The sequence below is a fragment of the Microcebus murinus genome, chromosome 7 (genome assembly GCF_040939455.1).
Source record: "Microcebus murinus isolate Inina chromosome 7, M.murinus_Inina_mat1.0, whole genome shotgun sequence".
NCBI lineage: Eukaryota > Metazoa > Chordata > Mammalia > Primates > Cheirogaleidae > Microcebus > Microcebus murinus.
This window is the reverse complement of record NC_134110.1, coordinates 35731790-35749409: the sequence shown is the minus strand read 5'-3', so window position 1 is coordinate 35749409 and position 17620 is coordinate 35731790. Positions and strand designations below refer to the sequence as shown.

The 17620-nt window shown below is 34.1% G+C and overlaps 1 protein-coding gene across 2 annotated transcripts in view; it reads left to right on the top strand.

Moving 5' to 3' along the window:
• The window catches only part of EFR3A (EFR3 homolog A), a 97901-nt gene that overhangs the window by 44822 nt on the left and 35459 nt on the right, over positions 1–17620 (top strand). For both annotated transcript variants that reach the window (XM_012785414.3, XM_012785415.3), the window contains exons 6-10: positions 3499–3648; positions 5247–5384; positions 10156–10234; positions 15236–15371; positions 17341–17508. In XM_012785414.3, the coding sequence (XP_012640868.1) occupies positions 3499–3648; positions 5247–5384; positions 10156–10234; positions 15236–15371; positions 17341–17508 (671 nt within the window). The remainder of the gene's footprint in view (positions 1–3498; positions 3649–5246; positions 5385–10155; positions 10235–15235; positions 15372–17340; positions 17509–17620) is intronic.

Below are 17620 nucleotides of genomic sequence, written 5' to 3'. Positions count from 1 at the left end.
TTTTCTTTTAAAATAAATAAAGGAATATGCAGAAATATAACTAGCTTTTAGTTGGAGCATGCAAGCTACAGTGTTAATTTACATGAAATGAACACAAGTGTAAAAGTTACTTTAGCTTAGAGAAGGAAAGCTGAGAGGCGATTAATAGTTGTTTTCAGATAAAAGATACGGTTTCTTTCTGTGATGCTGTTGATATAATTTTTCCTTGGTTAAATATTATAGTCCATTTAGAGTCCTGTTATTATTCCTTTATTATGAAAAATAAAGCCTTAGAGGTAGAGATACTATAATAATTAATTTCCTGTTGTCCCAGTTACTACTAAAATTCTTTTTTTCTCTCCCTAAAGGACATTTAAAAATATTTTATAAAAACTGTTCTCTCTCTTCAAAGACTGATATTAAGTTAATGAGGCAAGAATATATAAAAATTAGTTAAAATGGCAGGTTTTCCCCAAGATTTCAGCAGTTTTGCTTTCTTTTAAAATATAGAAGATATCCAGAATGTATTAATAGTATGCTTTTCTTTAGATAGACATTTCTCAAATTATGGTTAAGGTAAATTTCACATATAAATCAACGTATGTGAAAAATACTTCTAATACTCATAATGTTTATGAAAGATACATTTAAGAAATTCAAAATTAACATAAGGTATCTTATTTTTAGGTATTTATCGCCCCCTAGTGAAATATCGTCTTAAACATATTTCCACCTGTTTTTCATTAATGTTTACAAAAAGAAATTTGAAATTTTCTTTTTTTTTTTTGAGACAGAGTCTCGCTTTGTTGCCCAGGCTAGAGTGAGTGCCATGGCGTCAGCCTAGCTCACAGCAACCTCAAACTCCTGGGCTCAAGCAATCCTACTACCTCAGCCTCCCGAGTAGCTGGGACTACAGGCCTGCGCCACCATGCCTGGCTAATTTTTTCTATATATATTAGTTGGCCAATTAATTTCTTCCTATTTATAGTAGAGACAGGGGTCTCGCTCTTGCTCAGGCTGGTTTCGAACTCCTGACCTCAAGCAATCCTCCCACCTAGGCCTCCCAGAGTGCTAGGATTACAGGCATGAGGTACTGTGCCGGAAATTTTCTTTATATAAATGAAAAGGCTTATTATAGCATTTTTTCATAATTCTAGGTCTGTCTAATATTTTATGATTTTTTTTGAGACAGGATCTTGCTCTGTCACCCAGGCTACAGTGCAGTGGTATCATCACAGCTCACATGACCTCAAACTCCTGGCCTAAAGCAATATTTCTACCTCAGCCTCTTGAGTAGCTGGGACTACAGGCACACGCCATCATGCCCGGCTAACTTTTCAGTTTTTTGTAGACATGGGGGTCTTTCTGTGCTGCTCAGACTGGTCTCGAACTCCTGGCTGCAAACGATCCTCCTACCTTGAATTACAGGCATGAGGCCAACATGCCCAGCCCCCAATATTATATGCTATTTAAAGTTCCATAATGCCAACATTTCATTTGAATCACTGTAAAACAAACGAGTAAACAAAAGTGTTATAAAATACTTAAAGGTTTCAATTTTTTTTTTCTTTTTTGCTTTGCCTTAAATAAAAGCCCCTTTGATTTTCTTCAGGTGGATTTATATTCACTTTTAGATTCTAACTTAGCAACTAACTTATTAGCAATCCTTTTATTTTTCACAGTACTCTGGCAAATAGACTTAGTATGTGGGCAGTAGGAGATGGGGCTGGTAACTATTTGGATTTTCTTAAAATATTTGCCTTGTAGAACTTGTTCCCAGTTGTAAAATCATACATCAGTCTTAAGCTCTAACTCTGAAGAACCTTAGGCTGTGGTGGAAATCATCATCATCATCATCATCATCATGGTTAACAACAGCAGGAGCAGCTAATACTGAGTGCTTACTGTGTGCCAATCATTTGTTTAAGCATTTTACATGAATTAACTCATTTAAGTCTTTATAACACTTTTATTCCACAGGTATGACAGTTCTATTTTACTGATGGGGAAACTGTAAAATTCCTTTAGGGGTCATGCCTAGAATGTGCTGGTTAGGCCAGATACTAGGTCTGGATTGGATACCAGCTGTATAGCTGTAGTAGCTATTGGTAGTCGCTGCCATCGTGCTCCCACCACCTCACCATAAGGAGGGCACCACCCTCTGCTGCTGCTACCGCATTTAGGCTACTGTATCACAAGGCATGATACATGTGTCAACATGTTTGTTCATATGTTCTGTGCCACCTCGTGCTTGGCCTTCTCTTCACCCAAAGAGTAGCGGCAGATATATAAAGCAGGAATGTTAGGGAATGAATTCATTCTTTTATAGGAAGGTTAGGCTTGCCCACTGTGATAGCTGCACAAGAGTCTCTCAAGACTTCTTTATGTTTTAGAAAGCAGCATGTGTAGACACAGCTTTGAAACAGGGAGCCTTTGTCTTTATATCTTCCAATTCATTTTTCTCACCTGTTTAGTGTCATATTGTTTACACCTCCCATTCTCTATCTGCTACTCCTGAATATCTGCATTATTTCCCCATGGGTTTGTAAAGCAGTATCATTCCCTTTCCCATATCTTTGATTCTTTATACTTATTTACAGTTTTTGTCAGACAATGGTAAACTGAATAAACCTAATTGGTAAAGAGGAAGGGAGTAACAATCATATTGGGCCAGAAGGAAGATGTTTTGAGACAAATGGGCCACCGGGTTAGCTCTGCTTGAGACTGTTCTTTAATAGCTTTTGTGAGCTGTTGTCTAGTTACTTGTCTTCTCATTGTTTAACTTACAGATTTTTCTTTTCCTTTTTTTTTTTTTAAAGAAGAATGAGGAAGAACTTAAGAAAGTTGGGGACTATGAGTTGGGATGGAAGAATAGGGCAGCATTCTCTTTATTGATAAATTTTAAATCATGTGATCACATTATATGCTAATGTATATATGTCTGTAGATGCCTGTGTATGTATATGGCTGAGGTTATCCATTTTGATCTTGTCTTGCCTTTAAAAGAACCAGCTTAGTCTTCTGTGTAGTTGAACTTAAAGGAGGCGAGTGGCTCTCAGGGGAGGAACAGGGAGAGAAGTCTGAAGACACATGGAGAGTGTTCAGGAACAGTGAAATCCTGTTTCAGTTCAGCTTCTGAGATGTCTAGGCAGAAAATGCAGAGCATCTAGTTCATATTAGTTTGAATTATTATCACCATCACCATCATCTTAGTAAATCTGTGCTTTTGATTTTTTTGTTGAAAAATAATACATGGACTAGGCAATTCTATATTTTACAGTCCTTTTAAACTATATAAATGCTGATTTTGAAAAGATGTTACTCAGATAATCCTGTTTTGGACATATCTCGGTGTCTGTCTGAAATTTTTGAGATTTAATTTCTTAGACTAGTGTGTTATTGTAAGATGTTTTATTTTATTATAAAGATAGCAGTATTTACTTCACATCCATTCTCTTAGCTAGGCAAACAGACTTGTTTAAATAAAATATTTTAATAGCTCAATTTCTTTTTTTATAGAATCCGAATTGCTGGAATCAGGGGTATCCAAGGTGTGGTTCGCAAAACAGTTAATGATGAACTTCGGGCTACCATTTGGGAACCTCAACATATGGATAAAATTGTTCCATCCCTCCTGTTTAACATGCAAAAGATAGAAGAAGTTGACAGGTATTGAATAAGATGTTAGGGTTTAGCCTGTGTTATTTTTGTATATTTGTATGTGTGCTTGCTAGGGTAAGAAAGTTTTGTCTTTAATACTGTGTAAATAGTAGTTTCGTAAAGTTGAGTGAGTTCAAAAATATATATATTTCTGGAAAAATTGTTTGTAGTGAAACATTAGTAAACCATAGATTCATGGTTACGTATGAATAATATTCATACGCTTAAGCGTTTATTTTCTTTCAGAATAAGTTTGCACTTTACTTGCTGTTTATTACTGAGCATCCAAATTGCTATTTTAATTAACACTATTTAAAGTTGTAAGTGTGAGAAATAAAAATTATAGCTCAATTTCTGTTATTCTTCAGAGATCCAGCATGCTTTTTCACAGGGAGTTAGAACTAGACAAAGTAATAATAATAATAGCTATTCACTGTATTGAAGATTAGACCCTTTATTTCTGATTCAGTCCCTCCCCCCCAATTTTGTTGCCATACACAGAGATAATGTGTGAGTAAGCTTCAGAAGCAGGATTCTCCAGTTGGGTTTATTATCCTTACCTTCTTGTTTCTTGCAGTTTGAAGAGGAAAATTTGAATCAAATTTGAAAGGGATTTAATTCTGGTTATAAGATTTAAATTTTATTTATAATTTTCATGATTATATGTGCAATATCAAAATAAAAGTGGTCTAGAAATGAGATGTGACTGATAACTTCTATGGTAGCACTGATATGTTCATTTAAATTCACAATAATTACAAAAAGGATTTATGCTTAATGCCTTAGATGTGACTGCCTCCAGCTTTGGAAACTTTTCCAAAAGTGTGAAACTTGATATATTTTAGCACCGTTTATATTTTTTCTACTCTTGGCACTGTAACTGAGATGAAAGTTTCCCTATCTGAAATATTTACTATTTAGAAGGTCACTAGCTAATTGGGAACCCATTTGTCCCATAGTATGGCTCTTATGGTCCAGGGTCAGCATAAGTAAAATATAGGAAATAGATCATTTATTGTCAAGTCTTAAGAAGCTATATTATCTCATGGTGTAATCCCAGTTCCACAGATATGCTTTTTTAAATTATTATTTCACATGAATGTGTGAGCCTAAAATAATGTTTTAAGATGTGAACAAAACACATCTTGTACTGTGAACTGAAGATACCAACATATATAGGTATTTGAATTAGCTTTTAAAATTTATTTCTTCTTTACAGGTAGGGTCCTAGTTTTCCACTTTATTGTATTTTTGCCCACTTGTAGTTAAACTGGAGATACCTAAAGGTGGTCTCTGGGCACTGCATTCTTATTAAGATTTTGCTGTAAATATAGAGAAATTATATGAAAGTGAACAAATAGCAAGCTGGTATCTTATGTAAAAGATGTTCTTAGAAACAAGTTGAAACAGCTGAATTTAGTGCTCTCTGTTTGAAAGATTATATGATTAGCTTTGGAGGTAGTAAATTCATGAAGTTAGAATTAAGCTTTAAAGTTATTTGGGAATAAAAAATATTATTTTAACATTCCTGAGAGGTAAAGTATATTCTTCAGAACTAATATTAGAATTCTTATATTAGTTTTTCTTTATTGCTCTTTCTTTTTCAGTCGCATAGGCCCTCCTTCTTCTCCTTCCGCAGCTGACAAAGAAGAGAATCCTGCTGTGCTGGCTGAGAACTGTTTCAGAGAACTGCTAGGGCGAGCTACTTTTGGAAATATGAATAATGCTGTTAGACCAGTTTTTGCGTAAGTCATTGGTGTTTTCCTGGTTATTTGTAACTTTGCTATGTAAGTTCTGTGTTAATTTACTTACAGAGGATAAATACTTGTGTGAGTGTATTATTAATAGAAGCAGTGTGGAAGTAGTACAGAATTGAGTCAGACGTCATACATTTGAGTGCTGGTTCAACCACGGAACTAGTTTTTTCCCTTTAAATTAAAATGAAGTGTGATAATGTGCTTAATATCATGTGCAACATTTAGCCTTGAAATGCGTACGTGCAGTGAAATATTAAACTGAGTGTCCAGTATGATGTATATTTTTATACTAACTTCTGTGTCAGTTCCTCCTATTCCCTGGCTTCTGTTTCTTGCCTGTCTTTTTGCCATGGCTGAACTGTCTTAGATCACATTCACTTCTCTGAGTAAATTTCATCTTTTACTTCAGACCAAGAATATTAAATATCTCATTGGGGCGTATATGCTGTTCATCAGACAAAATGCCTTTATGAACTTTGAATTTCTCTATATAGACTTTCTTTCTCAAGCCTTGTCAAGCTTTTGTGTTTCTAACTTATTCACCAGCTATGACTACAGTATAATATTCTGTGTAATTTCTAGACATTTTTGCTAGTCTTTCTTTTGTTAACATTCACTTTGCCCTTTTCTCTTTCTGACTGTAATGATGACTTTGTAGCACATATAAAATATTCTAATGGTAACATCCAGAATTCTTTATTTAGGACAGATGTTCTTGGCCTAAGGGTTCAAGGTGGAGCTTTAGTTACAGAATCTGTAAACCACAAAATTATATTAAAAATCAGAGAATCATTAGATTTTCAAAGGGATTTGTAATCCTCCCTCCCCCCCCAAAAAAAAAATATTGAGGTCTACTTTTTAGAGACTCTTTGAGCTTATGGAAATGCTACTAAAAAATAATCAGAATGATGTCAAATATACTAAAGGCAGATTTATTTTTTAATGTCCAGACATGCTGACTTAACATCAGAATTCTAATTTTTATCTTAATACTCTTATTAACTGACAGATACTCTATAAGGCCTTAAAAATCTAGAGAGCTAGCTAGTGCGGAGGAAAGAAGTTACCAAATAAACTGTATTTGAGTGGCTTGAAGTGGGTTGTATTCTTTTCTACAAAGAACTTAATGCACTTTATTTAGTTAATTAAAAGTTAATTAAATATTATATAATTATATATTAGCTATTTATTATAGTTAGTTAATTAAATATCAAATGCCCTCTGCAGATGAGGTACCAGGTATTTGGGGAATATATGTATGAATAACAAACTTGATGGGTGATTCACATGCATGATATTTATAATATATGGATTATGAGAAGAGGCCAAAAAGTGCTCTAGCAGTTCAAAACAAAGAATGCATGTCTAATTTGAGAATTTAGGAGCAGTATCTTTTGAGATAGATGAAGATAGGTATCAAAAACTGCTCTGGGAATTTTATTTGTAAATAATGCTTTTGTTCAACATTGAAGTAGGTTTTAAATTTCAGTTGTTACTTGATCTCGTAAAGAAAATAAATGATTCAAAAGAAATTTTGAATATCACACTTTTAATTAATAGTGAGCACAAGACAATGGTAATATTCGCCGGAGTGCTAGATACAGTTAAGTTGTTAGTATGAGATAACAGGAAGAAAGTTTATACTGTAAAGATCTCAAAATTTTATATATTTGTAGGTAAATAATGGACATCTTAGCTCAAATGGCCAGAATTGCCCTTTGATAAAGTTAATAAGATAAAGCTATATAGGATGGATTTGAGCCAGGGCCAGTATGTTAGGAGATAGTATAATAAAATTCTCAACAGAAAAGTATAAGAACTGTAATTGGTATCACACCTGAAGAGGTAAATGAAGTTTAGTTTTCTGTCTCTTAAGAGCAGAGTGAATTTTGAATTTTCTAGAAGAGTAGCAGTTCTTTTTAATTTCAGGGAGTTTTACAACTTCTTTTAATGCTTACCAATTTACTTCAGGAGGTTTTAAAATTCTTTTCTACTTAATTCTCCCTTAATTTAGTTTAAACCTACAGTTTTCCCTATTTATCTTTCTTTGGAAAAAAATTATTACTTTTTTGTATAATCTTAGCTACTGAAAAATATCTCGTGCTCACTGTTGATAAAAAATGTAACATTCAAAATTTCTACTTAATCATTTCTCTACTAGATCAAGTTAATAGTTGAAATAAAAAATCTACTTCAATGTTGAACTAAAGCGTTCTTTGCAAATAAAATTTCCAGAGTAGTTTATTTCCCATTTTAAGAGTCACTTTGTATAGTCATTCATTAACTAGAAATGAATCACTTTTGTTTTGGAACTCACTAATACCAGAAGATTTTTATGAGGTACTGATTTTTAAAAGTATCCCACACAGTTACTATCTTTACTTTGAATAAAAAAAGAGATATAGTACAATGTATTATATCATTGTATATAGTACAATATAGTAATAAAAATTTCTTTGTATATTATCATATTAGTGTATCAATGTTATTATATACTTTTTCATGTACTATAAAGTTTAATAATAAAGAAGAAAATTGTTAATGTGAAGGTAAATGTAATTTTCATGATATATTTTCTATGTAAGATACTTTTTCATTTTCTCTTATTAAATAACATCTGACTATTAAGGACCTGCCTATTTTATGTTTTGCAAACTATGGTTGTGATTTTTGTTAACTGGAATATGTTCAGTTCAAGATTTCAGCTTTTGAGAAACTTAATAGAGTTAAAATGCAACAAATAGAGGTGTATCATAGTAGGATTATGGTCACTCTTGCTATGGAAAATCCTTTTGTATATTGAAAACTACAAAATTTAGTCTAATTTTTTAGCATAAACATCACATCAGTGTTTGTAAGTACTGGGGAAAATTTTGAGGGAGTGGGATAGAAGAGAAAAAGAGGAATAAAGAAAGATTGAATTAGAGTTCACATTGTACATTGTCCGACACTGTGTGTGTTGATTTCACTTACTTTATCTCATGTAATCCTTTCAGTATAGTTACCCTGTAAGGGAAGGTATTATCACTCATATTTTACAAGTTCTTTGCCTTGATTGATTCTATTTATTTTTTGTCTGTCTGTCTGTCTGTCTGTCTATCTATCTATCTATCTATCTATCTATCTATCTATCTATCTATCTATCTATTTATTGAGACAGAGTCTTGCTTTGTTGCCCAGGCTACAGTGAGTGCCATGGCATCATCCTAGCTCACAGCAACCTCAAACTCCTGGGCTCAAGCAATCCTGCTGCCTGCCTATCTATCTGTCTGTCTGTCTGTCTGTCTGTCTGTCTGTCTGTCTATCTATCTATCTATCTATCTATCTATCTATCTATCTATCTATCTATCTATTGAGACAGAGTCTTGCTTTGTTGCCCAGGCTACAGTGAGTGCCGTGGCATCATCCTAGCTCACAGCAACCTCAAACTCCTGGGCTCAAGCAATCCTGCTGCCTCAGCCTCCCGAGTAGCTGGGACTACAGGCATGTGCCACCATGCCTGGCTAATTTTTTCTATATATATTAGTTGGCCAATTAATTTCTTTCTATTTGTAGTAGAGATGGGATCTCGCTTTTGCTCAGGCTGGTTTCAAACTCCTGACCTCGAGCAATCTGCCCACCTCGGCCTCCCAGAGTGTTAGGATTACAGGTGTGAGCCACACCTGTAATCAGGTGTGGCCTGCCTTGATTGATTCTGTACCTCTGAAGATTGCATGAGAAAATTCTTAGCTCTAAGTTATTTCTCAACATTTAAAAATCCTGTTGAAATAAACTTTGACATTTGGAAACAACACTAGACATCTGGATGTCAAATGTATGATAAAAGATAAAAGCCCTTCATGTTTCTTAAACTTCTCCACAAAAGTTGGTAGAAGAGAGTAAACTCATGTGTTTGACCACTAGTTGTCAGGAACTAGTCTGAAGTAAGACACTGGACATTTCTTTGAAGACTAATGTTTTATTTTATAAATTACTAGAAATTTTATATACCATTATATACTATCTTCATGATTTTTATATAAATAGGAAAAAGAAGTATCTTTCCCCCCTCTAAAGTCTGAGTAAAATTCCAGCCAAAGGAATAGTAAGGAGAAATTTTTAGACCTCATTTGGCCCCTTAGTCCTACTGTGCTTAAATGTCCCTCTAGTATACACATTGTGGAATTAAAATAATTTTTATTCAAACTAAGTATATGTTATCATCAGTTCATTTTCAAAATGCTTATGTGTGAGTTTCCTCAAGACATGGGGAAAATTTTATTATTTTTTAAATTTTTGAACAACTCAGCCAATTGAATTTGTGGCTCTACTTTTTCTTCCTTGTGCCTCATTGAGCCCTCAATATGAAACACTCAACCTTTTTTAGAAACATATATTATGAGTAATAAATTGTGTATATAAATCTTGAACAGTGGTTCTCAGAAGTTAGTATGCTAACTTCCCAGACTCTTTACCAATTAGAGGACTTAAGTCTGCACAGATTTTGGTATACTTGGGGGTTGGGCAGGGAGGTAGGGGTTCCTGGAACCAATCCCCCCAAAATACCAAGAGATGACTGTCGTCTAATAATTTATTGTTGTCGTATGACAGAGTTTGGCAATTGGGGAAAATGTGTGTTGTATTTCTAGAAATTAAAACCTTGGTTTTCTTTTAGATAATATTCTCACTGTTAAGCTTTTTCCATTGTTGAGAGTTCTAGAGGAAGAAAGTGTAATAAAAATAGCAAATTCTTAAAATAATTTTTAATTATTATTTGCAGGCATTTAGATCATCACAAACTGTGGGATCCCAATGAATTTGCAGTTCACTGCTTTAAAATTATAATGTATTCCATTCAGGTAAGGTTCATTAACTATTTATCACATTTATATAAGTAATTTTGGTTCTATATAGATTAGAACATCATCATAAAGATACAGAAAATGTAGGATATAAAATATATTCTTTTTTTTTTTTTTTTTGAGACAGAGTCTTGCTTTGTTGCCCAGGTTAGAGTGAGTGCCGTGGCATCAGACTAGCTCACAGCAACTTCAAACTCCTGGTCTCAAGCAATCCTGTCTCAGCCTCCCAAGTGGCTGGGACTACAGGCATGTGCCACCATGTCTAGCTAATTTTTTTTATGTATATTAGTTGGCCAGTTAATTTCTTTCTATTTATAGTAGAGACGGGGTCTCGCTCTTGTTCAGGCTAGTTTTGAACTCCTGACCTTGAGCAATCCGCCCGCCTCAGCCTCCCTTAATTTAGCTATTTTTGTCTCATTTTCATTTACCACTTATTTTCTTATTTGCCAAGATGAAAAGATAGCTAATAAATAGAACTAAATAATTTTATGATGGTGCTCTTTATTGTGCATTTATTTAGTGCACGTATTATATATTTCCGTGATGAACTGGTACTGGAATTCACATTTACTATAGCAGCATATAGCTGATAATAACAGCTCATGTTTATTGAATATTTACCAATGGGCATTAAGTAAAACACTTACCTACTGCAGAGGACCACCTTGGTTTATCTTACAACCTCAACAGACCCAATTCAACAGGGATATCAGGTCTTTTTTATACCATTTACATTTTTAATGCCCTAAAAAGTCATCATTACTTTAGAGAAGATAAAAATTGTAAGTAGCACGGATTTTAATATAGGTCATGTCAGGATACGTATTCTGGGTATGCTGTTTACTGATTGAATGAACTTGGAAAAATTATTTAGTCTCTCTGAGCTCTGGTTTCTTCATCTCTGTAAAGAAGATTTTAATGTATACATTAAGTGATTTATATATTAAAATAGCAGCTACCGTTTTTTCAAGTGCTGACTGTGCCTCGTGACTGTGCTAAAAACTTTAAATGCCATATGTCATTTAATCCTCATTACCCTATGAAGTGGATATTGGTATAATCTCTATTTTCCAAGTCAGAAAACCTACCTTTCCTGAAGTCAGGTAATTCACTCAAAGACACACAGAAAGTGAAATCAGGGTTCATATTCTGATCAATTTTATTACAAAACTCGTGGTCTACATTAGACATTAAGTTAAAGTTGATATCACATGCCTAGCATAAAGTAGGTCTTTAATAAATGATAGTTACTATAAAGCTGGTGTAGATACAGAAGAACAATTTTTTAAAGTTTAATTTTAATTTAGTAAGTGAGAAGTAGATCTGGTAATCTGTGGACATAATCTAAGGCTGTTCTGGTCTTTTCCAGTCTTGTATTTCTCCTTCATTCACCCTCCATTCAGATTTAGTTGCTAGATGAAATCATTCTTTGCAAGAAATAAATTAATAAAGTTAATTACAAAGTTGAAAAAACTTAGGAATCAATAAATATTTGCTGATTAAATGTTCATGAAACTATTTCTGGTCCACAGCATTGCTTAAGAAAGTTTTAATTATAATGTATGTTTTATGAAGTCTATTAATCAAGAATTAAATAGTAGTATACACCAAAACAGGAATTTCTGTTTAATTATACTGTCCTGGTATAATTAAAACTTATGATAGGCCGGGCGCGGTGGCTCACGCCTGTAATCCTAGCTCTTTGGGAGGCCAAGGCGGGCCGGATTGCTCAAGGTCAGGAGTTCAAAACCAGCCTGAGCAAGAGCGAGACCCCGTCTCTACTATAAAAATAGAAAGAAACTAATTGGCCAACTGATATATATATAAAAAATTAGCCGGGCATGGTGGCGCATGCCTGTAGTCCCAGCTACTTGGGAGGCTGAGACAGAAGGATCGCTCGAGCCCAGGAGTTTGAGGTTGCTGTGAGCTAGGCTGACGCCACGGCACTCACACTAGCCTGGGCAACAAAGCGAGACTCTGTCTCAAAAAAAAAACAAAAAAAAAACTTATGATAGATTTGATTGTTTTAATTGCCATTTACTATAAAATTAATATAGGTATCATTTTTAGGTAATATTTCAATCTCTCTCCATAAAATAAACTAGCCTTGACCAGAATCTATATATGTAAGGGCACATAGATGCAATTTCAAATATAGTAGGGCATTTGTGGTGAAGTGAAAATATTTTGTCTAAAGCTTATCTTTTGTGCAAAATTGATTTGTTGATGGTAAAGTGATTAAAAGCTGTGCTCTGAGATCAGAGTAGAATCATTTTTATGTCATTCCTTAGAGTTTCTGCATGGCCTTGGGCAAGTGACTAAAACCTGTTATATTTGCACTGTGAAGGGCACAAAGTAATTGAGTGGAACCCACCTCCTAGAACTGTTTGTGCATATAATCCATATAAAGTGCTTAGAAGAGTGCCTGCATCTGATTACTTCTGAATGAAATGCCTTTTGTAATCATCGTTGTTATGTTCAATGATATAGTCATATATTACCACAGGAGTCACCAATTGAATAGCTGTAATAAATACTAATATTTATTGAGCACTTTTCACATGATAGACACAATTTTGGTGCTCTATACAAATTAACTCATTTAATTGCTATAGCAATCCTATGAAATAACTTGTTATTGTGTAAATATTGGAGATGAGGGAAACAGGGATTGAGTAACTCTCTCTTAGGCTGTGAGCTATTTTAGCTATGAAATTATGGAGCCAGAATTTGAACATGGGTAAATTTGACTCCAAGGCTTACATACCACTATGTTATGTTGCTTTTTAACCACTTCTATACGTTGCTCACCAGCCACGAAACCTTGCCCACAGCCAGCACTCACAGTCCGCACGACAGTCTGTGCTGTGCATTGACGACAAATCCGTTTTGCTCTTGTGTGATGAGGAAAGCTTTAAAGCACTGAAAGCTTGTTTTACTTTACAGGCAGCTTTACTTGTAATGTAAATGAGAATAGGTAACATATACATATATGCTTTTATTACGTTATTTTTAAATGTTCACAATTTTTGATAAATGAAAAATTAGAAAAGTCATATCACGGCTGTCGGCTAAAGTTGACACTAGGCTCTGCGCGTTCATCTGTGGCTGTTGACTAGAGTTGACGCACGTACCGAAGTGGTTAAAGCTGTTCATCCATTAATGTTGCCCTAAACTTCAGTGTAAGGGTAGATTTTATAATAAGTAAATAAAACCTCAATAAACCTGACTTAACATATAGTGTAAAGTATAACATCTTTGTAGTTTCATTTCTTTCACTCCATATTATTTTTTTTATACATGATATTATTCTTGAATTTTTCCTTATAGGTAGAGTGAACACATGCCTTGGTTTACTTAGGATAACTATATTTTAAATGTAATTATTAACAACCCTGATTTACTCTCTTAAGTATCCCAATTTGGACAATAAATCAAATGGATACCTTACATATAAAGCAGACTCTAATAGTTGCATAAAGTTCACATATCAAAAGCATGCCTCCTGGACAAGAAGTTCAGTTTTAGATTGTGTTGTGTGTGCCTGTCTGTGTAACATTCTTATATTTTAACATAGCTTTAGATAAGACAAAGTAAAGATGAAAATAGAGGCCAAGCGTGGTGGCTCACACCTATAATCCTAGCACTCTGGGAGGCTGAGGCGGGCGGATTGCTCAAGGTCAGGAGTTCAAAACCAGCCTGAGCAAGAATGAGACCCTGTCTCTACTATAAATAGAAAGAAATTAATTGGCCAACTAATATATATAGAAAAAATTAGCCGGGCGTGGTGGCGCATGCCTGTAGTCCCAGCTACTCGGGAGGCTGAAGCAGCAGGATTGCTTGAGCCCAGGAGTTTGAGGTTGCTGTGAGCTAGGCTGATATCACAGCACTCACTGTCGCCTGGACAACAAAGCGAGACTCTGTCTCAAAAAAAAAAAAAAAAAGATGAAAATGGAAATTTAGTTTTTACCTTAGGTATTATATTATAAAAGTAGATATGTTACGACGGAAATGCTAGAAATAACCTGAAGATGAAATCTCTTAGGTTGATAGAGATGGAGGGGAAAAGTTTTGCTTGGGGCAGAGTAGTCATTATATACAGGACACAGCTGCTGCTTATAAAACCACCCGTTCCACAGGAGAGAATGATAACTAGCCTGAAAACAGGACAGTGGAGACTCACTGAAGGAAAACAAACTTGGTGCAGAGCAGTAGACCCACTCATGACTCATGGGTATAGGTGTAGGTTTTAAAAAAATAAAACCTTGCTACTATGTTAAAAAAAAATTCTATTCACTGGAGTTAAACATTTTTTTTTAGCTGTGCTTTATTTGCTATTGTTTTAGGTCATAATATCATTCACTGTGATTGATGAAATTTTTTATATGTGATAAAATTGCCTTTATAAATTCCAAATCTTCTGATATATCCTTGATTTAGATTTTTGTCAGGTACACATCGATAAGATTTTCATTTTGAAAGTGACTCTTGATTAGACGAGAGTTTTGTCTGTTTAACATTGTTAGGTGTCCATAATAAATAGTATTTATCTACTTTAGGTAAGGAAGAACTGCAAATGTCATAATCTGTTATTTTTAGCAACATTTTGTCCTATTATTAAATTATAAGAATGTATACATGTTCTTTGTGAAATTACAGAGATGTTTAAAAAGAATGAAAATTTCTCAGAGTTGACCAGTGTTAATAGTTAGTTATATATAATTCTAGTCTTATTTACTTTTTACAAACTAGATTGAATTTTATTGAACATAGTATTTTGCAATTTGCTTTATTTCACTCAGGGTACCATAAATATTTTCTAGTGTCCTTGTTTATCCCTCAAAGGAGTGGTTTTCAACGGCTACATATTATCTCATGACATGCGTACCAGTCCCCTATAAGCGGTCATTTAAGCATCGCATGTTTTTTTATTCTTATGAATTCTTCCAGGATGCATGTATTTGTTCATACACATTTGTACTAATTTGTTTCCTTTAGGCTCAGTATTCTCACCATGTGATCCAGGAGATTCTAGGGCACCTTGATGCTCGTAAAAATGATTCTCCACGGGTTCGAGCAGGTATTATTCAGGTTCTGTTAGAGGCTGTCGCCATTGCTGCTAAAGGTTCCATAGGTGAGTGCCAGGAAAAAAATAAAAATGCTTTAATCTGTTTCAGAGTGTTTTTTCAGTAGGTATAACAGTGTATGAAACACTCCTTTAAGAGTATTTCTATACATTTTTAATTGTGCTCTAATTTCTCTTGAAATTTGAGTTCATGTAATTATTTTCAGGCCTCTTTGATACACAGTTAAGCATTTTCCTTCAAATCAAGTTCTCCTTCCTTTCCTTTCTTCTAATAAAGGTTTTTGATTATTAATTATATACTGAACATTGGGAGAATATAGATATAAGAAACTGGTAGTTTACTTTCAGTTAGATGACTCCACCTCATGCTGTAATACAGGTTAGGCTTTGACCACATATCATAAAGAAACTAGGATTCAGAGAAGGAAGGGAAAATGCATTAGCATGAGCAAAATATTATGTGGCTTATTTTGGCTAGAATGTGTGGTGTTAGTTTAGAAGTTAGAACTGTAGAACATAGTTCTACAGTTGACTGACAGTCTTTAAAGATTTACAGTAATTGTTATAAGAGATGGGCTACAGGATAATTCACGTGGCAGCAAAATGTAGGACACATGAGAAATCACAAGCTGTTGTCACTGTTGTAGGCATGAGGAAAAGAACTTGCCCTTAAACAGCAATAGTAGGAATGGCAATGTTAAGTCAATAGGATTGTAGGGATAACAAGAAGGCACAGGTCACAGATGATGACATTTCACCTTATATGTGATTAGAAAAAGGAAAGGGTACCTAATAGAGATATAGATGTTAGGAGGAAAATCTGATCATGGTTTCTAATGAAATGTAGTCATCCCTCCATGTCTTCAGGGAAGTGGTTCCATGACCCCTGTGGATACCAAACTCCAGGGATACTCAAGTCCTTTATATAAAATGATGTAGTATTTGCAATTAACCTATATACAATCCCCCATATACTTTAAATCATCTCTGGATTATTTGTAATACCTAATACAATGTAATACTATGTAAATAGTGGTTACATTGTGTTTTTTTTAATTTGTATTATTTTTTATTTTGTTTTTTTTTTTTTTTTCCCAAATGTTTTTGATCTGCAGTTTTGATCTTCAATCCCCTGGTATGAAACCCACAGATATGGAGGGATGACTCTATTCTAATATTCTTTCAGTGTCAGATAAAGGTGGGCATTTTAGGTATGAACTTTCCATTATTATTTATGTTGTAACTTATCTTCACCTGATCTTAGCCAAAAGGCTGAGAAACAATTGTAACTTACCTCAAAGAGATGTAAGCAGGTTACTTAATTGGCAAGCTATTTAATTTGAAATATGAAATGAAACATGATACATTGGATCATCACACTCATTAATGCCTACTACATGTTAGGAACTATGCGCTAGGCTCTGTAAATTCAGGGAAGCGTTTGAACATGGCTGCTTGTCCTAGAAAAGCTTGTAATAAAGAGAAGTCAGAAATGAAACCTACTAAGGAAAATATAGTGTGATAGAAGCAGTGATAGAAACGTGCAGGCAATTTATACAACAAAAAAGAGACTGAAAATTTAGTTAACCTGAATCTGATAAATTGGGTAGTTGCTGCCTCATAGTTGAGGCAAATTCTTCTTTCTTCATTCTCAAATGATGCAAAATAAATCTTCATGCTACCATCATAATTTTAGGAATTCTTACCCAGTAGATTAAATTTTGTCTCAGTATATGTTATTTTGAACAGACAAGAAAGCTTCTGGTAATTCTTACATGCATATATACATTTTGTGGTAGATGCCCAGTAAATGTTTGTTGACATAATAAGGATACTTTCTTATTTAAATATTTCTCATTTACTTATTTTTAAAAATGAACTGGTTAGTTAATAATTATTATAGATTTTTTGACAGTTTAGAAAACAACCAGAACATGTTTGTTGAGAAAAATGAGAATTGATTTTGAGTTTGCAATGCTAGAGAAGTGTATCTGCTCACATAAGTAATTCTTTACAGGGCCCACAGTGCTGGAAGTTTTTAATACCCTTTTGAAGCACCTGCGTCTCAGTGTTGAATTTGAAGCAAATTATTTACAGGGGGGATCTGTAGGCAGTGGCAACTTAAGCACAAGTTCCAAAGACAATGATGAGAAGATTGTGCAGAACGCTATCATCCAAACAATAGGTGAGTACATTTCTCTTTTCAAAACTATCATGTAAAACAGTGGTTTAAAAAGGTCTCTTCTCAAAGATGAATGATAGCTCAGACTTCTGAAAAACCTTTACTTTTAGAAAAT